The sequence below is a fragment of the Castor canadensis genome, chromosome 9 (assembly GCF_047511655.1).
Source record: "Castor canadensis chromosome 9, mCasCan1.hap1v2, whole genome shotgun sequence".
Classification (NCBI taxonomy): Eukaryota; Metazoa; Chordata; class Mammalia; order Rodentia; family Castoridae; genus Castor; species Castor canadensis.
Genome location: NC_133394.1, coordinates 97,783,074 through 97,804,250, shown reverse-complemented (window position 1 = coordinate 97,804,250; position 21,177 = coordinate 97,783,074). Strand labels below are relative to the sequence as shown.

Genomic DNA, 21,177 nt, shown 5'->3' with positions numbered 1-21,177 from the left:
GTAGGATTACAGGTGTAAGCCACCAATGCCCAGTTAACAGATTGTTCTTGATAACATCTAATACCTTATTGAAATCTAACAGAGCTCAATTTAACTCATTTGATCAGATATTGTCAGTATTTAATATATATAAGTAACTATATTAGATATTATAAGGGTTACAGAAAAGAATGGTAATATATCTGGCAGAAAAAAATAAATACATAATTAGTCTTAACACAATGGAAAAAATGTTTAGAAATGCCTAATTTAGGAAAGCAAAGGGGCTATTAAATGTTAATGGAAGGAAGTATATCAGAGAAGAAGGCACAGAGAAGGTATAGTTTTACCCAGGACTAGAAAGCCTGAGAAAATAAGTTAGGGTCAGATAAAGGCAGGCTTTGAATGTTAGTCTAAAAGCTAAGGACTTATTCTGTACAGAAAGAGAAACGAGCAGGGCATGGTGGTACATACCCATAATCCCAGCACTTGGGAGGCTAAGGCAGGAGGATCATGAATGAGTTCCATTCTAGCTTGGCCTACACAGTGAAACCTTATCTCAAAACAACAACAAAAAAAAACTGATGAAAAAAAAGGATGAGAGATGATGAGAGAAAAAGAATTTACCTAAGGGAAAAAATTATACCTGTAAGTTTCCTATTCATAAAAATGTTTCAAAAACGATTACACAGTTTTTAGTTGGATTAGAGTTTGGAAAAGAAAGCAATAATACAATTTCATTAAATTCCTTATTTTGTAATTAAGGCTACAAACCAAGACCTTTTAAAATAAAAGCTTACAAAGTTTCAAATATTTATCACATATGCCAGTACAAAGTTTCATATCTTACTTCCAAATCACTTTTAGGATATTTTTGTAACTGAAAATAGATACAGACCTTATCTGAAAAAAGAATCCATTACATATTGGTCTCAGAGTAAGTGGTTTCTGATGGAAATGAAAGCAGATGAAAACTGTATTTCATCTCTTCCATTTTCTTTCTCATACCTAAAAATAATCCATTCTTTTCTGTTAAAAAATAGCTTTTGTCTAAATAAGTTGGTAATTATTAACACCAAGAATACATTTTCCTATTATTACTCTCATATCAAATTATTATTTTTATTAATACTACCTCACTAAGCATTTAAAAGAAAAAAAAAAAAACCTACTCCTTTTGACATCAATCATCCAAACCTAGTCTGCAATACTACAATAAGAGGTAAAATGCATTCAATTATTATCTCAAATTGACAAAAATTATACATTAAATATTTTACCTTTTACATGTTAATTACCTTGAAATTTAAAAACCTGTGCTTCCAGGCATGGTGGTGCCAGCCTGTAATTACAACACTTGGGAGGCTGAGGCAGAAGGATCACAAGTTCAAGGCCAGTGTGGCCTACAAACCAAGACACTGTCTCAAAAAAAAAAAAAGAAAGAATTTATGACAGAACCTAGCACATAAAAAGAACACTTAATTTTACCTACCAATAATTTTTATTATTTCAATAGTCTAGGAAGAAACAGAGATTATTTTAAATAAATTTTGTGAGATAATACTTTTGACACATAGAACACATACCATGAAGGAAGTACCCTAGTGTCAGATAGTGTGTCTTTCACAGAACCCTATCTTCCACAAAAGGAAAATCTCCTAGATAAAGTAAGGAAAAAAGAAATCTTGTTGGCCTTCATTTTGTGTAGCTTGTTAACTCCTTGCCAGATATCACAATAATATAATAAAGATTCAAGCCAATGATAAATTGTAGTTGCCATAAATACAGAAGTCAAATGTCAAATGTATTCAGCATTTGTGTATTTTCTCTGGGGACTCAATGTTTTTATTGTTTTCATTTTTTTGATGGGACTGAAGTTTGAATTCAGGGCTTCATCCTTGCAAAGCAGGTGCTCTACCACTTGAGCCACATCTCCAGTCCTCAGTGTTTCTATTTTTAATTGGCATAGGCTTAGGATATGATAAAACCATTAATTCATGTTTTCAGAAACACAAATTTTCGACAAAATTCCTAGGTGGTAAATAATTCTAATATGTGGCTTAGGAATGGTATAATGTTGTTACTGGAATTGAAGAAATGACTTGTAACTAGTCCTTACTTAAAAAGATCTTAGGATGTTAAAGTACAACATTGAATATTCACTAATATTGAAACTCTATTCTAAGTAAATAGAAAGTGTAATGTTTAGGGTAACTAAATAATATTAGAGTAATATGATCGCTCCCATTTAAGTATACAAAAGTTTTCTAAGTTATCTATAATAATATGTGCATATTAGTCAAAGTGTGACTATAAAGTCTCAAATAATTTGAAATAAAAATGAACAGAACAATTAGTATTTGTTTACGTCCATAAATAAAATGGTTAGATACAAGGGAAATGTTATACATTTAAAGCAAAGGTATAATTACAATCCCATTTTCATTTTAATCAGTATTTTCAAAATAAATTCTAAACTAATCTCTTACAGCACAGGGTGAAGAGACACATTGCCTTAAATTTTAGTAATCTGTATGTGTGTCTTCTTTTCCACAAAATGAAGCTCTATCTTTTCTAGGTGATGTACTCCTTAACTGGCTAGTTTGCCTTTTATATAATGTTCTGCTGCAGATAGTAAGCAGAATTGCATTCCCAGTCAGCACCACCTCTAGCTCTTGAACCTCCAGTAGGAGAAGAAGGGGTTAAGTAAGGGGTTCTCTATAACATGGCTCATACCACCCGTGGTAAAGCCCTTAGGAAACCACAGGCTACAAAGGCTGCTAGTAAGTGTGCACCCTCTACTGGAGGGACAGAAAAACCTCATCAATTCAGGTCTAGTGTTCTGCGCCACTCAGTGAAATCAGACACTATCAGAAGTTCACTGAAGGGTTGGAGGCATGGCTCAAGTGGTAGAACACTTGCCCAGCAAGTTCAAAGCTCTGAGTTCAAACCCAGTAGGGCCAAAAAACAAACAAATAAACAAAATTCACTGAACTTGTGATTTGCAAATTCTCTTTCCAGTATCTGGTGTGAGCAACTGCTCAGAACTTCAACACATATTATGCTTACAGAACACAGCAAGTGAGGGATATCTGGTTGACCTATTTGAAGATACCAACCTGTGTGTTATCCATGCCAAATGTGTAACAATTATGCCAAAAGCTAACCAGCTAGCATGTTGCATATGTGGAGAACATCTACATTATCAATAACATTTTTTTCACTTATTTCTATTACTGGTAGTTCTGAAAGTTAGATAATCTTTCCATGGGGTCAAACGGTACCTAAGTACATGATTATAAGTGGAAAAATAGGGAACAGAAATAAGGCATTGGCAGTTTTTCCATTTCATTTTTGTGTGAATTTTAAATATAGATGAAGGGATATAAAGTATTAATACAAGTAAAAGCCAGGTGCAGGTGGCTCATGCCTGTAACCATAGCTACTCAGGAGGCAGAGATCAGGAGGATCCCAGTTCAAAGCCAGCCCTGGCAAACAAGTGGAGAGACCCTATCTTAAAAAATAAAATCACAAAAAGAGGGGAAGGGTTTGCTAGTGAAGTGGCTGAAGGTGTAGGCCCTGAATTCAAACCCCAGTACCACAAAAAAAAAAAAGTCAAAATGTACCAGTGAGGCTAGGTGTGGTGAACCCCTGTAATCCCAGCTACTGGGACAGTGTCAGCTCAAGGCCAACTTGGGCAAATTACCAAGAACCCATCTCAACCAAAAAAGCTGGTGTGGTGGAACATAACCATAATCCCTGCTAAGGGGTGAGGAATAGGTACAGGATTGCTGTCTTGGGCCAACCTGGGCAAAATCAAGCTCTCATCTAAAAAATAACCTAAATTGTATTTTCTAAAATCTTGTGACTTTTAAAAATGCTTGACACCCTTTGGGCACTTTTTTAAATAGTTTACTTCAAAATATCACTTTTATGAGAATATGCATTATTTTTCTTACCCTAATGACACTATGAGTTCTACAAATAAATTGTATGTCACCATTAATTTTAGCAATAAATGTTCAGCTTCCAATTACTTTAGTTTGAAGGGTTCGTAATACTGACTTTGAACCCATTATATGCAGTGTCTGAAAACTTAAACCTTGAATTACTCTAAGATCACAGTCAGTCCTTTCATGCTTCCAGCACTAATAATGCTTTGAAGATCCATTTCACTAATTCTTTCCTGATTACCATCCTTTTCTTCAAACACTTTAATCTCCGCTCCTGGTTTTTTTCATTCCACCCATATACCCTCTGGAAGAAGTCTGAAACCCTGCACATTAGGAGGCAAAGGACTGATAACAGCAAAAATGTGAGATCCTGGTAAGTAACCCCTGTCCCTGGTTTCTGTGCCAGATTTGCTGGTGTCATAACCCCAAGCCTGTTTGCACATGTATAAAGTTGTATGAAGTTGTAATTGATGTTTCCAGAAATCCATTCTAGTTCAGGTTAGGTCCCTTGACTTTATACATCATTTATTCACTCAGCTTTATCTAGCAATTAAGACAGGTAAAAACACAGACAAAATTTCAACATCTACTCTGTGCCACACTCTGTACTAAATGATCGAAATCTAAGTGATTGCAGAGATCCATTAAGTGCTATGGAAGAACTAAGGAAAAAACAACTAAAGAAGAGCTCACAGCTGTCCTGAGCCCAGCAGAAATTTCCCAAGTGTAGGCAGGAGTTACCAATTCTCTTTTAAGAGGCCTGGCTCGTACAAAGACGTATGTGTTTTTGCGTTCACAGTACTTATCCCGATCCCAACGTGACACGTCCCGCTCCGTGAGCGCGCGTCCTCGCGGGCCACGGTCTCCAAGTGTCACCACAGCTCCCTCGGAGCCTAGCGCACTGCCAAGCACGCGTTTGGCACTTAATCAATGTTTAAGTCATTAACTATTACAATTCAATTCTAAACAATAAGGGATCTATTCTTTAGCAAATACAGGGTTCGCCCTTGAGAGCTACAAGGGTGTCACTTCCCAAACATCTTGAAAAACGAACCTTTTCCAGCACAAAGAAAGCGCAGTGGCTTTTCCCCTGGCCAAGGAAACAGACCGCCGCGACCTACTGGAGTTCCTGGGGGAAAAGTCGAACCACACAGCGGGGCTCGGCCTCCCATCCCGCCCCAGGTCACACGGCTCTACAAATCTCTGTGGAGAGGTCACTGGCCCCGCGGGCACCAAGGTGCGAACTGCTAACGCCCGTCCGGAGGCCGCGCCTGCGCTCTCGCTCTGCCGCCTCACACCCAAAACGTGGCGTCAGCTAGCTGTAGCTGGGTAAGAAAGGAAACAACCTGACTAACTTCCATAGTATGAAGTGGATAATTAAAAACAAACCCGGAGCAGGAAACCTACACGCGCTATCATTCTGTTCCCACAACCGTCGTAGGCATAAAGGAACAGCGCCCACTACTGACCCATCACGATGCTGCCACGATTCTAGCCCCCTAGCCACTCCTAGTCTCGCGAGACTAGGTGCAGCAGTCTCCGGAAAGACTTTGAGGAACGAAAGTTCCGCACTCTGTTGTTCCTACCCGGAGAGATTTTACTGCGCCGAAATCTACTAGCATTAAAATTGCACAGGGGAAAGAGCTCTCAGTCACCGGAAATTCTTGTTCACACACCAAGCAGAGGGCATCTTGGGGGCCGGAAGGAAGCGGGAACTCCTGAAGCCTACCTGGTGTCTGCAAGCTCGCGTGGCGGGGAGCCGAGTGCTGTTTTAAGCGGCTCGTTGCTGGTGCGTGTAGTTCGTACCCCGAGGTGAGAGGTAGCGGAAATCCCGGGGTTGCTGGAGAACCGGAGACAGCGTATGAGTCATGGTGAAAAGATCCCGGCGACGTGGAGCGGCCCAATGGGCAGCTATGCAAGCCAAGGCAGGACGCACGGCCGCAGACGAAAATGAAGATTTAGGGTCGCCACCCTCACCAGGGAATTCCAGCTACTACCAAGATCAGGTAGATGATTTCCATGAGGCACGATCCCGGGCAGCCTTGGCTAAGGGCTGGAGCGAAGTAGAAAGTGGCGATGAGGATGGCGATGAGGAGGAGGAGGTGCTAGCTCTAGATACTGACGTTGAAAACGACCAAGATGGAGAGAGTGCGGGGGATGAGGAGGATAGCGATGAAGATGGTGGGAGCTCGATGCAGAGTGAGACTGAGGCCCCTACGGATCCCAGTTTGTCGTGGGGTCAGAGGAAAAAACTTTACTATGACACAGACTATGGTTCCAAATCCCGCGGGCGGCAGAGTCAACAAGAAGTAGAGGAGGAGGAAAGAGAGGAGGAGGAGGAGGCACAGGTGATTCAACTACGCCTAGCTCAGTCCCTGCAAGAGGATGATTTTGGAGTTGCTTGGGTGGAGGCTTTTGCAAAACCGGTGTCTCGGGTAGAAGAGTCTGAGACACGGGTCGTGAAGGATTTGGCTAAAGTTTCAGTGAAAGAGAAGCTGAAGATGTTACGAAAGGAATCACCAGAGCTCTTGGAGCTGATAGAAGACCTGAAAGTCAAGTTGACAGAAGTGAAGGATGAGCTTGAACCCTTGTTAGAGTTGGTGGAGCAAGGGATCATTCCATCTGGAAAAGGAAGCCAATACCTGAGGACCAAATATAACCTCTACTTGAACTATTGCTCCAACATCAGTTTTTATTTGATTCTAAAATCCAGGAGAGTCCCTGCACATGGACATCCTGTTATAGAAAGGCTTGTTACTTACCGAAATCTGATCAACAAGCTGTTGGTTGTGGACCAGAAGCTGTCCTCTGAAATTCGTAATCTACTCACACTTAAGGATGATGCTGTAAAGAAAGAACTGAATCTAAAAGCAAAACTCACCAAAGCCAAGCCAAAGTCTGTTTCACAGACTTCTGCCACTTCTACTGTAGATCTTGCTGGTGATTCTGATTTTGATGAAGCTGCACTGAAATACTATAAAGAAATAGAAGACAGGCAAAAGTTGAAGAGGAAGAAAGAAGAAAATAGTGCTGAAGAGCAGGCTCTTGAAGAACAAAATGCAAAGAGAGCCATTACCTATCAGATTGCTAAAAATAGGGGACTTACACCTAGGAGAAAGAAGATTGATCGAAATCCCAGAGTAAAACATAGGGAGAAATTCAGAAGAGCCAAAATTCGAAGAAGAGGACAGGTTCGTGAAGTTCGTAGAGAAGAACAACGTTATAGTGGTGAATTATCTGGCATTCGTGCAGGAGTTAAAAAGAGCATCAAGCTTAAGTAAAGGTTTTGTTTAGCTTAAAATTTGGCAATATATCAATAAATTTTTATTTTTAACTAAGGTGTATTAATATATAATACATAATCAAGTTTAAAATTCCTGTTAGCAGGGAAATTTATTTGGGTTATTGCTCAATTATTTGCCCTGTAACTTACATTAAAGTCATTCTAAGAATTGTGGGAACAGTGTGAGGTGCTTAGAGAAAGAGATGGTGTTGAAAAAAATGTTTTCCAGTATTTTGTTAAGTATTAGCATAGGAAAATTCCCCAACTAATTGTGGAGTGTACTTGGAACTTACAACACTTACATAGCATTTCACACGAAGAATATGGTCCTTTAGCAATTATTTTATCTGTAAAATAGCCTATAAAACTGTTCTGACATATTTCATTTACCCAATTGCATTACTTGGACAGGATACTTACCAACACATAGGTTTAATATTAACAAGGATTTTGTACGTTCTGTGGTAAAAATAAAGAGGAACTTTATAATGGTACTTCATGTGGTAAATAAGGTAATATGTGGGTTTAATGTTAACATGATCTCATATATTCTGGGGTAAAAGCATAGGAATAAAGAGAAGTGTTGGTTTAAAATGGAAAAAGGAAAAGATATGCTCCAATTACACCAATTGTAAATATTTTCTAATGATCTTTGACATGGTAGATAAACACTAATCCTTACAGTAACTTTATGAGGTGGTACTATGCTCCATACCACATACGGAAGATGCTGGGAGGTTAACTTTCCAAGGGATACCTCCTTTGAACCTGAACTAACTTAACTGAGTACTTAGTCTCTTAATCTCTGATTTACAGCTGCTTCCAAAGAGCGTAGTACACACACCTATTTTGTTTTCTTATTAAAAAAAAAAAAAAGGTTGAAAATATAATACTGAGTGTCTACTTAGATACTTTTCTGAGCACCTTGTTTGTACTTACTTCCTTATTCCTCAAAAGCCAGTTGTGGTAAATTCTGTTACCCACATTTTAAAGATGAGGAAACTACTGTAAAGAGAATTAACTTTCTCAAGGTCAAATAGCTATTAAGCTTTTCTGGCTTCCAACCCCAAAACCCCATCCTTTTCTGGCAAAGTAGAAGTACAGGTATTACAGTTACTTACCTAAGTGATTTTTAGTTAATATTTCTTCATCTGTATGAGGCTTACCTTGGAGAAGCCATGCAACAGTGGTTAAGAGCAGACTATAGTTAGACTACTCACGTTCCTAACCTAGCTCTATCACTTAATTTCTATGACTTTATAAAGTTACTTGATGTCTCCATTCCAAAACCTGGATAATAGTCGTACCTACATTAACTGAAGTAATGTATGTAAGCTCTTAGAATGGTATTGTTACATAGTAATCATTAAGTGTTGGATTTTCCTTGAAAAATTAATATCCTAAATCTAGGAGAAGGGAGCATTGGGTGAGCACACGAGAGAAAATCTGAGACAGGACCAAAAAGAGGATATGAAGTTAATGTTAAAACTAATTGGCTTTGTGTCAATCCCTGCAGTGTATATAGTGTTGTGGTGAAAACAAAATGTTTTAAAGGAAGAAAAGGAAAGTGGAAAAAATTAAACCTGACACATATTCAATTAATTCATATTGGAATAGTTAGGATGTAGATGGTGCTATCCTATATTAGAAACATAAAAGGTGGCTTTGTCTGATTGTGAGTTAACAGCAGAAGAGGAGCCTGGTGGTGGTGCCTCACACCTGTACTAGCTACACAGGAAGCAGAGATCAGGAGGATCCAAGTTCAAAGCCAGCCTAGGCAAATACTTTGTAAGAGCCTGTCTCAAAGACACCCAACACAGAAAAAGGGCTGGTTGTGGCTCAAGTGCTAGAGTGCCTAACAAGCAGGTGCGGCTCTGAGTTCAAACCCCAGTACTGCAAAAAAAAGTAGCAAAACAAGTTACTGGATTTAATATTTAATTTATATCTTCTAAAATTCATAATTACTAAAAGAGCACTATGTGTTAAATACTGTTAGGAAACATGAATAAATTATCAGCATGTTCATTTTTCAGAGACTTACTTTGAGAACTCAAGAGCGTCGCAAATCAGTTTCTGCAGATTACTAATACCAACCATCAATACAAAGTACAACCTGTTTTATGACAGCATAATTACAAAATGGACAGCTATGGAAAATACAAAGTATGAAAGAAGGCAAAAACATCAAGTTAGTGATCCAGTGAAATTACTGTTATCCAGCTGCCTGAGGCTTTGGGTTGATTTCTCTAAGCAAACTTCTTATCTGTATTTTTACCTATAAGGAGTTAAATAAACACACCTCTTTAGTTTTTGTGTAGAAAAAGTATACAAATGGACTGAGGTATAGCCTGAGTTCAATCCTGTTAATGCCAAAAGGCAGGAAGGAGGAAAGCACCATGAAGGTTGGGGATATAACAGAGCATTTGCCTAACTGCACAAGGTCCTGGAGTTTGATCCCCAACACCACAAGAAAACAAATTATATAAATTAACTACCAAAATAATTCAGGAAAGGTGAAATTATGTTTCACATGTCAGGGATCACAATGATGAGCACTGAATGGTACATGGTCCCTCAAAATATGTAGGATTCAGCTAAAATTTTAAACTGGAAAAGTTTCTGTGGGAAATCTATTCTGGGGATGGAACCTAGGGCCTTGGGCATGCTAGACAAGCCCCCTAACACTGAACTATACCCCATCCCTATTATTTTAGATACTCCCATTTGTTGTAGGGGCTTTTAGGGGAACAGCAATATGGTCGAGCTATGGAGCCCAGGCTATATAGGAAGACAATCTCCAAAAAAGAAAGAATATATATAAATATATATATTATAGTTATATTAACATTTAGGAGGAGCTTGGCCTCCAGAGTCAGCATGAGTTCAAATTCTGCACATTTTGACTATCTACAATGTGTCTTTGGTCTACCTAACCTCTGCTCTTTTCCTCACATGGAATAATATGAGATTGTTACAGCCATTTAAGTAGATAGTCCATATAACACATTTAGAAAAGTACCTGGCAGGTAGTTAAGTGCTTAGTGTCAGTTATTGTTAATCCATTGGGTGGGGGAGGAAAACTATCCGAATGAGTTAATTTCGCTTTGGATCTACCATAAGGTTTCTTAAACTAGAATGCCTAAGAATCCACTGGTAAGTTTGAAATGCAGATTCCTGTGCCTTACCTCATGTGAGTCACCCAACCTAGTGTGAGTGTACTGGGACCTACACCTTGAGCCACTCCATCAGCCCTATTTTTGTGATGAGTTTTTTAGAGATAGGGTCTCTCAAACTATTTGCCCAGGATGGCTTGGAACTGCGATCCTCACGAGTAGGTAGGATTACAGGTGTGCCCACCGGCACCCAGCCAGACACTTATATTTTCTGGTACTCGAAAATACCCATCACAAAAAAAAAAGAGGGGGGGGTGGCTCAAGGTGAAGGCCCTGAGTTCAAGCCCCAGTACTGAAAAAAAAAAAAAAACAACCCTAGTAATCAGAAGTAAAGAACAGTGGATTCTTACAAGAGCTTCATTTGAGGATTTGTATTAACTAACTGGTTTAAATAAACTTTTGTATTTATTAACATAAGTTTAATATGAAGTCTTAAATTGAGTACTTTGTTTTCAAATAATACTTTTCCAAAGTACCACACAATGTGAAACAAATTTTTCAAGAAAACATATTTTAGATTCATGGTCTGTGTATTATACTAAAAAAAAAAAAATCAGCTCTTCTCAAGTGATTATCTTTTTTGATTCACAGCACTAAGAAGCTTATACTAAAAATACATTGCCAGCTAACACTTTAATCCTTAAAAGGCCTTGCAACACACTGTATCTTTAATATCCTTAAAATCATCAAAGGATATTTAAAAAACAAACATGGCTGGGCTAGAGCATGATTCAAGTGGTATAGCATCTGCCTGACAAGCACAGGCCCTGAGTTCAAACCCCAGTGCCACCAAAAATAAATAAATAGAAGCCAAATGTGAATAACAAAAACTGTAGATATAGTTAAAAGCACCTGCTTTATTGCAGGAGAAAATTAACAGCTGATTCTTAATTATAGAGCTTATATTTTGTCACTTTAGAATTACAGGAAAATGTTCTACATTTTCAAGAAGGAACATCTTGTTTAGGCTTGTTTTTATAATCTTGGCTTCCTTGATGGTGTGTAGGAGCTGAGTCAGCCCATTACGTCACTAAAGCTAATGCACAGCTGTGATTATGTTATTGATCCAAATGCTAAAAGTGTCAGAAACTTGGAGTACCATCCATCTTTAAAGAAAAAGTTGATTAAACAGCCTTACCTGTAAATTCTAAAGGACTATTTCAGCTGATTTTTTGTAGTCATTATACTGCCACTTAATGACAATAAGATATAAACAGCCTTTTTTTAAAAGTAGAGGAGCATGTGCACACACAAAAAAATACAGTGCAAGATTCCATAGCATGTCAGTGTTTCTATACCTGTCAGTATTGTCTTTTAAAGGAGAAAGTAGCTGGCATTTTATACTTTGTTAGCTTGATAGCTCCTCTGACTGATATTTATATATAATGGCATAAGTGTACATTCTTGCCAAAAAAAATTTTTTGAGATCGTGTTCTCCATATGTAGCCCAGTCTGACCTCAAAATCATGATCCTCTTGCCTCAGCCTCCCAAGTGCTAGGGTTACAGGTGTGTGCCAACATGTCAAGTCCAAATTCTTTACTGAAACATTGCAAAACATCTTTATGAAGGATCCTGACGATAATACAATGATCCTTAAGAATTTCTGCATGTGAGGCTGGAGCCATATCTCAAGTAGTAGAGTGCCTAACAAGTGCAAGGTCCTGAGTTCAAACCTTACTACTGCCAAAAAATATAAATAAATAGCTGACAGAGCTCAAGTGGTACAGTGCCTGCCTAGCAAGTGTGAGGCCCTGAGTTCAAACTCCAGCACCACCAAAAATAAAAATCTTTTTAAAAAAAATTCTGTATGAAAAAACAAGATAAAAGGTCCAGTTACGTACAGAGCATTAAAGCCATGTATCTGGAATCTTAGTTTTTCTCTTTAAGGACTAATACAGTTTGCAATTCCTAAAAGACAAATGTCTTTTATCAAAACACCCTCATCAACAGATTAAATGAGCAGGGTGTTTAAGCAGCAGTTTAAGGCTGAGGCAAGAGGACTGAAAGTTGGAGGCCAGCCTGGGCTACACAACAAGACCCTGTCTTAAAAAAATAGAGTAAAATGAAAAAGCTCAAAAAACTTCCAAGATGCTCAAAGATATAAGAAGTCTTTTTCCCCCAACTGAGTTTTTTTATTTTGGCAAAATGATGAAATATAGATAATAATTATTTAACCCTATGTTAGACCATTTTTTAAAGGCTTTACTTACATTTCTATTAACCCACACAACATCTATGAATAAGTAAGTTAATCATTTTACAGAAGAGGACAAACACCTCACTCAAGCAGGCAGAACTGGGATCAAAAGGTCAGACAAATGCCAGAAACTTAAAAGATACTAATAAAATTTCTAAGGTTGTTTTAAGTTAGCTTCTTGTAAACATTTTTCTTTTTAATGCTTTTTGTTTAAAAGACCTGGTGAAGCATAGTATTAGAAGTCTTACTTAAGAGTGATTTACAGAGCACAGTAACAAAAAGTTTACTCTGCTTTCCAGACAAGTTTAACTTGGAAGAAGAAGGTCAAAATGTTATATACAGCAGTGAGTTTTAACTGAGTCAACAGGGATTCCATGCCAGCATTTTGCAACCAGAACAAACCTAATCTGTTAGGAATTGAGAATAAATTATAAAGATTGGGGGCTGGAGATAAAGCTCAATGGTAAAGTGCTTGCCTAGCACACTCAAGACTCTGGGCTTGGGCTGCGGAATGGCTCAAGAGGAAAGAGTGCCTGCCTAGCAAGTATGAGGCCCTGAGTTCAATCCCCAGTCCCGCCTAAAAAAAAATTAAGTCCCTGGGTTTGATTCCCAGCACCATCAAAAGAGAGGGAGGGATGGGAGAGAGGAAGGAAAGATAGTAATTGAAAGTCTTTCTTTGAAAAAAAAAAAATCCTTTGGGAATTACTGAATCAGTGATCATCGATTCAAATCTTCAAAATAAAGCAACAGAAGAAACAGTGGTCAATTACTAACAAAATACAGGCAGCATGAAAACTAAAATCTGTTAACAGAAAAGTGTCATATTCTCAACTGTTGCCTTAAAATGCACTCATGGGAACCGGGTGCGGTAGTGGAGGACTGCTATCCCAGCACTCAGGGAGACCGGAAGATCACAAATTCCAGGCCAGCATGGGCTACAATAGCCAGACCTGTCAAAAATAATAATTAATAATAATGATGACGATGAGCATCCGGAGCACTGGAAAACTATGGAATCCAAGTCAAAGCAAGTACAAGATTTCTACACTGCGCACATGTCAGGGAACAAAAGAGTTCCGTGGAAGGAAGTCATCCTCCTCCGGTTTATCACATAAAGTGCTCCCGAATCAAAACCGTCAATCAACGGTTGAAGCTCCAGCCTGTGAATGGCAAATGGCACAATTTTGTACCGGGGGAGTGGGGCTGGGGGAGAAGTGCCGTTTTAAAAAATGAGCGTTGTCCTTTTCAACCTAGATGTGTGTACCTCAGTGCCGACGAATGTGGCAGGACCCCACCTTTCCAGCCTGGGGTGGAGGCGGGGGGGTGGCAAACGCACCTGTCCGCAGCAGCGCCGTGCGCGCGGGTGCCGCCCCCACCCCCAGGTGGAGCTGACGCGAGAGCCGCGGGAGGACGCCGCCCCCTAGGGGCGCCGAGTAGCAGCCCGGCCGGCGGGAGGGACCGTCGGCGGGGCGGTCCCTCGGCCGCGGGACCCGCTGGGGCGGGCTGTGGGGCGGGCGTCGGAGTCTAAGCGAGCGACAGAGGTGGAGGTGGCGGTGGCGGTGGTGGCGGCGGCGCGGACGGGACAGGGCGGCGGCTCCTCGCGGAGACTCTGCTCCCCAGTCCGGACCCGCACGCGAGTCGGGGGCGGCGGCCGAGGGAGGCGGGAGTATGGCCGAGTCCCCGCCGCCCGCGGCGGGCGCTCAAAGTTGCAGCGAGGAGCGGTGGCAGGAGGAGCCGCGCGGCGCTCGGGACCGAGAGGACGAGGCGGGGCAGTCGGAGTCCGGCTCACCGGCGGCCGCACCTTTCTTCCTGCTCTACCCCGGCGATGGAGGCGCGGGCTTCGCCGTGCGCCCGCCGCCGCAGCCGCAGCGCGCCTGGAGGACCCCGTCGTCGCCGGGCTCCCCGCTGCCCTTTCCGCTGCTGAGCTACCCGAGCAGCGGCAAGCACCGTGAGTGGCGGGGATGGGGACTGAAGCGCGCTTCCGGGCAGGGCCGACCCGGCCCCCGCGGAGCTCCGCCTCCCGCTGGGTCCCTGAGCCGGCCTAGAAGAGAACCGGGGACGGCTGGGTTATTTACCTCGGGTGTCCCCAGGCCGCGCGTGGGCTCCTGCAGGCCCAGCCTTTCTCCGCGACCCCGGCCCAGCTCGTGCAGGCGGCCCCCCACGTGCCCGAGTGTGGAGCGGCCGGGCCGGAGGGGCGGCGCCCGGAGCCCGGGTTGACCCTGTGACCCTCCCTCCCCGGAGGGCTGCCAGGCGCCCCTGCAACGGAGTAGGTGTGGCCGCGGTCCCCGCCAGCCTGGGGGAGTGTTTTAACGAGTAGTATCCAAACCCGTAAATGTCAGCAAGCGTCTCTCTCAACTGGGAGAGAGATCCGGAGAGGACGACCAGGGGAGAGGGTGGCCAGGGAAGGGCATCTCCTACGTTGTCTTTTGTCCGGAAGAGGCCTTCACGTGCTAAAGCCTCTGTCACACACTAGCCCTCAGAGTGTCGCGCACCCCTCAGTGGGCCCAGTTAGTCAACAGATGTCTATTTTTGCTGCTGGGCTGGAGAGTAGGTATGTGAGCACTCCTGGGAGAGTGTCCGTTCTGGTTTTAAAAGATTTAATGATACAAGTACAAAATATGCTGGAAATGCTAACTACCTGGCTGTAGAAGTTCTGAAAAGGGAGAGAGAAACTTGCCTGAGGTGAGGGAAGCCCCCTCCCCCGTCCCCTCTGTATTTGAAGCGCATCAGTACAAATCTTTTAACTGCTCTGCACTGCCAGGAAACTCTGACTTTGCTTTTTCTGCATCCTAATCCAGCCCCTAGGAAAAGATAAGCATTTGTTGAATATTGCCTGTGTGCATGCAGCGTGATCGTAATGGCTAACATCTCTGTGATCCGAGCGTGATGCCCTTTTTACAGATGAGGAAGGTGGAGATCAGAATAATTACATGATTTGCCCTCAGTAAGCATTTAAGAGAAGAACTGAAGTGACCCAGATTCCTTGTTTATTAAGACCATGCTCTTTAATCAAACAGCAGGTGTCCAAAATTGCGATGGTTTATGTTGGGTTAACAGTAGAGATCCCCTGGATTTATGGGAGATACTACAATGTTACATCTCTTTACTACTGGCCTAGAAAGACTCACCATTGGCCAAGCGTCTTGTAAAACAGCAGTTAGTTGGAGCGGGCTGAACTAATCTCCTGAGGGGGTGAGTGTCTTACTCATAGCAGAAAGGAATTCTGTACAGTAAAGGAGGTAAACATAAGAATATACTTTTCATTTTCTAAGGAATTGGCTTTTGTACTTAAGCACAGCCTCTTTTTTTCTCCTTAAAAACTTGTATTTCTGTGCTATCTGCTCATTAACCACATCACTATCGAATGAAGAAATTACTCCAATGTAGAAGAATCTTTTACCTGTTGGCCGGTATCTATTGTGGAGCTTATCGGAATTTCAGTTCATTTATTTGGCTGCTTCTTCTCAGTAGAAGTTAGCTGTTGGTATTGTTAGAAATTGGGGTTTAAGTATGATCACAATCAGGAATGGAAGAAGCTAGTGTTTTTTACTTTGACCTTAGAATACTAGCAGGTGTATGGAGTGATTTATTAGGACACAAGTTTTTAGAATTTCCTCATGGTCTTTATTTCTGAAGTAGTTCATCAATGTGTATGTGCTCAGAAAAATTACTCAGAAAATACACAGTTCCATTAACCTCTGCTTTTTAAGACCAGTCACTGAAGACACATATTAGTAAAAATTCACTGCTGTATATTTTATTCAAATATAAAATTGATTTATGGTAGTTCTTATTTTGAGCATTGAGTTTTTTTAATTTTTTTTATTGTGATATTGTTGTATTGGGGTGCATTGTGACATTTACAGAAGTTCTTACAATATATCATAGTTGAATTCACCCCCTCCATCATTCTTCTTTAGCCCCTCCTCCCCCCAGAGCATTGAGTTTTTAATGTGATGTACTTTAGAATTCAAACATACTTAAAAAGGAATACTCGAGGTATAAATGAAAATACTTCCTCGTTGCCTTGCAAGGCAATGCAGTATTTATTGCTTTCTATAACGTACCAGAACTCTCTTGACCAAAAAAAAATTTTTTTTTATAATGTTGGGGTTTGAACCCAAGGGTTCATGCTTGCAAAGCAGGCATTCTACCACTTTTGGCATGCCTCCAGCCTAACTGTTCAACATTAAAAAGACTTCTCATTTCATTTATTTATTTGGGTCCAAGTTGGCCAAACTCGTGATCCTCCTGCCTCAACCTTATAATTCTGTGTATGTCACCATGTCCAGTGAAGACATCTTACCTTAATTACCCAGACAGTACTTAAAGTCAAACTCAGCACCAAATGAATATTATGCTGACTGAGATCTGCTTCCTCGGCACCCAATTTTTTGTTTTGTTGAGACAGTCTTTTTATGTCTCCCAGAGTAGCCTCAAACTTGTGCTCCTCCTGCCTCAGCCTCCTCAGTTTTGGTATTATAGATACATGCTACCACTCCTGGCCAAAGATTTTTTAATAGATTTTTAATTTTATTTATTTATTTATGGTACTGGGGATTGAAACAAGTGCCTTGTGTGTGCTAGGCAAGCACTCTGCCACTGAGCTACACCCCCAGCCTTTCTTACCACCCAATTTTTAACTCCCTTAGGGCATGTGCCAAAAGTGCATAATACATGATATCTTTGGAGTATGTGTATTAAGATAGCATGTTTTTATTTTAGATGTGACTGAACTCAGATTTATTTATTTATTTATTTATTGGTGCAAATGGGATTGGGGTTTGAACTCAGGGTTTCATGCTTGCAAAGCAGGAACTCTACAGCTTGAGCCACACCTCCAGTCCATTTTTCTGTGGTTATTTTAGAAATGAGGGTCTCTCAAACTATTGCTGGGGCTGGGCCTCCAATCAAGATTGTCTCCATCTTAGCCTCCTAAGTAGCTAGGATTATAGACGTGAGCCACCAGCACTCAGCTATACTCAGATTTTTTTGCATTAACTTTTGTATTTGAGTTCAAAGGCTTTGTTTTTAAATGACAGTGTTGAAGAATAGAAAAATTGTGTGCAGACAGAAAAGGTAGCCTAAACTTTTTATGGTTTGTGACATGTATAAAATCTTGGACATAACGTCAGTAAAATCAGCATGCTTAAATAGGGTATAAAAGAAGGCTTCTGATGTACATTTTTGGATTCTGTCCCTTTCTGAATCTTGGAGTGCTGCTACTCTCAATTTTTATGCTTCTAAATTTTAAATCTCAAATTCACTACCATACCTTTTTAAATAGCACATAGATCTATTGTCATTATTTAGGTGAGCAAAAGCACATCATACAAAGTACTTTCTTCTTTGTGGACCCCAATACCACTACCCTTACTCGTTCCTTATAGGAGGATGTCTACTTCTGGGTTTTCTTTGCATGTATTCATAAATGTGTTCGTATTTTATGGTGTCTTTTCCAAACTCTTGGTATGTGACTTCCATGCAAATTTCTCATCAGCCATCTGAAAAGGAGCTGCTTGCGTGATGCAGTACTTTTAATGCCTTCCTTTACCGTTCTTATGAATGGACAGATGAACAAGAAATGGCTTCTCCTTAGTGCTGGATATAAGAGTCATTCCTGCCATTTGCATGGTTCATAGCTTCTATTTAAAGTTATTATTTTCCTTTTCTAACTCCCAAAGCGTTAGCAAACATTTATGCTCAAGGCCGTTCCATGCAAATAGCCCACATCTCTACTATTATCTTTTATCTCCAATGACACCAGTATACAAAAAGTGTCCCACTCACAAAAAAGCAGCTTTCTTTCTATATTTGTGTGTGCTGCTTTGAGATGTGAGGAGCGTTGGAAGAGGAATAGAAAGGGAAGGGAAAAAAAAAAAAAAGACTGTCAGTGTTACTATGACTACCCACTTCAAAGTACACTTAACAGTGAGTGCCCTCTCTCTGCATAGGCCAAAGAGAAGCATGGAAAAGCAAGTGATTGACTCACACAGATGCCCTTGAAGAATTTATGATGTGGGGAAATTCCAAATTTGCATTGAAGAATCTGTAATGTGGGAAGGGACTTCCAAATTTACATATAAGCTTATGCACTGTTTAAAGGAAGAAAATTGATTTTATGTTTACAGTTTCATATACATATATGTGTATATGGAGAAAGTTTATTCATTTATTTTTTTTTGAGTGAGGTTCTTACTACATAACTCAGGTTGGCCTTGAACTCACTATCCTGTCTTGACATGAATAATGGGATTGCAGGTGTGTACAGCCATGGTTGGTATTCTTTCATTTTTTTGTTTTTTTTTAATTGCTTAATAGTCCTCTAAAAAACATTATAGCTAGTTAGGAGATGAATGCATTAATTAGTTTATTTAATGTATGCTTTCTTAAATTTTGAAAAGACAAAAATAATGTATTTTGTTTTTGTAAATATAGAATTATCTGCCCAAATGGGGTTATAGGAAGAAGGATCAAACCATCAGAACCCAAAAGTTTTGAAAATTCACCATTAAACTAGTAATTTCTGAAATAACATTGATTTGTGACTTTTTAAAGCACAGCTTCTTGGAACATTCAATGTAGATCATTGACCTGTTTACAATATTGTGATTCATTAATCTGTTAGCCTTCAGCCCTTTTCCAATTGTATTAAGAAAGCAAAGGCATTTTCCAATCCATTACACACTGTTTTGTCAAAATGGCAAACAAAAGCACATAGACCAAAAGAGACTGAGGGAGGAGAAAGAAGTAAAACACATCCTGAGAAATGTAGCATTTTCCAACAATGTGTAATTGTAAATAAATGACCACCAGAGAACTAAAGTTTAGCCCTTGTGAGTGTTGAATACAGGTGGTACCTTTTTACACACAGCTGAAATGACCTGGGACATCCTGAACTTTTGAGGTGCAGATATTCAGATCATGCCCCCATTTCATCTCCTTCCTCAAGACTAAACTAATGTTTGCCATCCTGTTTTTGTTTTTGTTTTTTTGTAGGACTGGAGTTTTAAACTCAGGGCTTTAGGCTTGTAAAACAGGCAATCTACCACTTGAGCCACACCTCCATTCCATTTTGCTCTGGTTATTTTGGAGATGGAGACTCAAACTATTTGCCTGGGCTGGCCTTGAACCTCCATCCTCCTCCATCTTAGCCTCTCAAGTAGCCAGGATTATAGGCATGAGCCACTGGCATCCAGCTTGCCTTCCTGATTGTCCTTTGTCTCCACTGCTGCTTAAGCTGTCACAATTTGTCTTAACAGCCACTTTCTTCCCCTTCTCTTCTACCTCCCTCCTTTATGTGCACCTACTCTTTGGCCTGGCCTGGCAATATCAGAAATTCAAGTTAGACTTCTGATTGACAGAGGAACAATTTCAGAATACTGGATTTAGTCTTTGAACCTTGACTTTTCTTTGCTCCTCTCTTAATAATCATAGATTCAGGGTTGGTGGAATGGCACAAGTGTAGAGCACCTGCCCAGCAAGTGTGAGGCCCTGAGTTCAAACCCAGTACTGCAAAAAAAAAAGTGAATAATCATAAGTTTATTCTTTATAGATAGCATTTTTTCTTGCTTTCCACCTTAGCTTCATTCTGGATGCTAGAGGATCCTAAGAGGCTCTTCATTATATAACAAAAGCTTTACTGGTTCTGATGGTTTGCCCTTACTCCAATATCCTCCAACTTAGGCAAATGATTACCCAAACAATTATTGATCAAGAATGAGAGTAGTGAGCTGGGCACTGATGGCTCATGCTTGTAATTCTAACTTCTCAGGAGACACAAATCAGGAGAATCACAGTTCGAAGCCAGCCCAAGCAAATAGTTCATAAGAACCTAGTTCAAAAAAACCCAGCACCAAGAAGGGCTAGCAGACCAGCTCAAGGGGTAAGGATGAGACCCTCAGTTCAAACCCCAGTGCCACAGAAAAAGGGGGGAGGAGCAGTGGGCTGAGGGTGTGACCCAAGTGGTAGCATGCCCTAAGTTCAAACCCCCCAATAAAATGTTGAGTAGTAAGGTAATAATAGTATTAGTGGCTCCTATTTGTGGAATACTTCACGTGCCATGCAGACAGCTAAAACCTTGACATGTTTCACTGCAGGTCAGAGAATGTGTGTGTGTGTATATATATATATATATTGGCAGCACTGGGATTTGAACTCATACTTGCAAGGCAGGTGCTCTTACCACTTGAGCCATTACGCCAGCCTTTTTTTTTTTTTTTTCCTGTGGTACTAGGATTTCTTTTGTTTATTCATATGTGTATATATTGTTTGGGCCATCTCTCCCCACTGCCCCCCCTCTGCCCCCTCCCCATTCCCCTTACTCCCTCGCTTCCAGGCAGAACCTGTTCTGCCCTCTTCTTCAATTTTGTTGAAGAGAAGACATAACAGATAATAAGAAAGTCATAGCATTTTCACTAGCTTGAGATAAAGATAACTGTACAGATTCCTAGCATTGCTTCCATGCACATGTGTATTGCAACCTGAATTGGATCATCCCTACCAGACCTCTTCACTACTTCCCAGTCACCTTCCCATAGTGACCTCTGTCAGTTTAAGATTACTATATTCACTCCTCTATAGTGGGCACA

The 21,177-nt window shown here is 40.5% G+C and overlaps 3 protein-coding genes across 12 annotated transcripts in view; 2 read left to right on the top strand and 1 right to left on the bottom strand.

Moving 5' to 3' along the window:
* Positions 1 to 5,119, bottom strand: part of Jchain (joining chain of multimeric IgA and IgM) — a 34,643-nt gene extending 29,524 nt beyond the window's left edge. Inside the window, exon 1 of the mRNA XM_020161071.2 lies at positions 4,987 to 5,119. Within this exon, the coding sequence (XP_020016660.1) occupies positions 4,987 to 5,104 (118 nt within the window). The 5' untranslated portion in view covers positions 5,105 to 5,119. The remainder of the gene's footprint in view (positions 1 to 4,986) is intronic.
* Positions 5,120 to 5,538: 419 nt separating this feature from the next.
* On the top strand, positions 5,539 to 7,266 carry Utp3 (UTP3 small subunit processome component). Its single transcript, XM_020157188.2, has one exon. The coding sequence runs from the start codon at positions 5,801 to 5,803 to the stop codon at positions 7,211 to 7,213; it is 1,413 nt and encodes a 470-aa protein (XP_020012777.2). The 5' UTR covers positions 5,539 to 5,800; the 3' UTR covers positions 7,214 to 7,266.
* Positions 7,267 to 14,149: 6,883 nt separating this feature from the next.
* Positions 14,150 to 21,177, top strand: part of Rufy3 (RUN and FYVE domain containing 3) — a 78,785-nt gene continuing 71,757 nt past the window's right edge. For 4 of the 10 annotated variants that reach the window (XM_074042050.1, XM_074042048.1, XM_074042046.1 and 1 more), the window contains exon 1: positions 14,150 to 14,534. In XM_074042050.1, the coding sequence (XP_073898151.1) occupies positions 14,255 to 14,534 (280 nt within the window). In that variant the 5' untranslated portion in view covers positions 14,150 to 14,254. Of the gene's footprint in view, positions 14,535 to 14,644; positions 15,138 to 21,177 lie in introns of those variants that run through there. The other 6 variants (XM_074042052.1, XM_074042051.1, XR_012435788.1 and 3 more) reach the window with 5 other exon arrangements.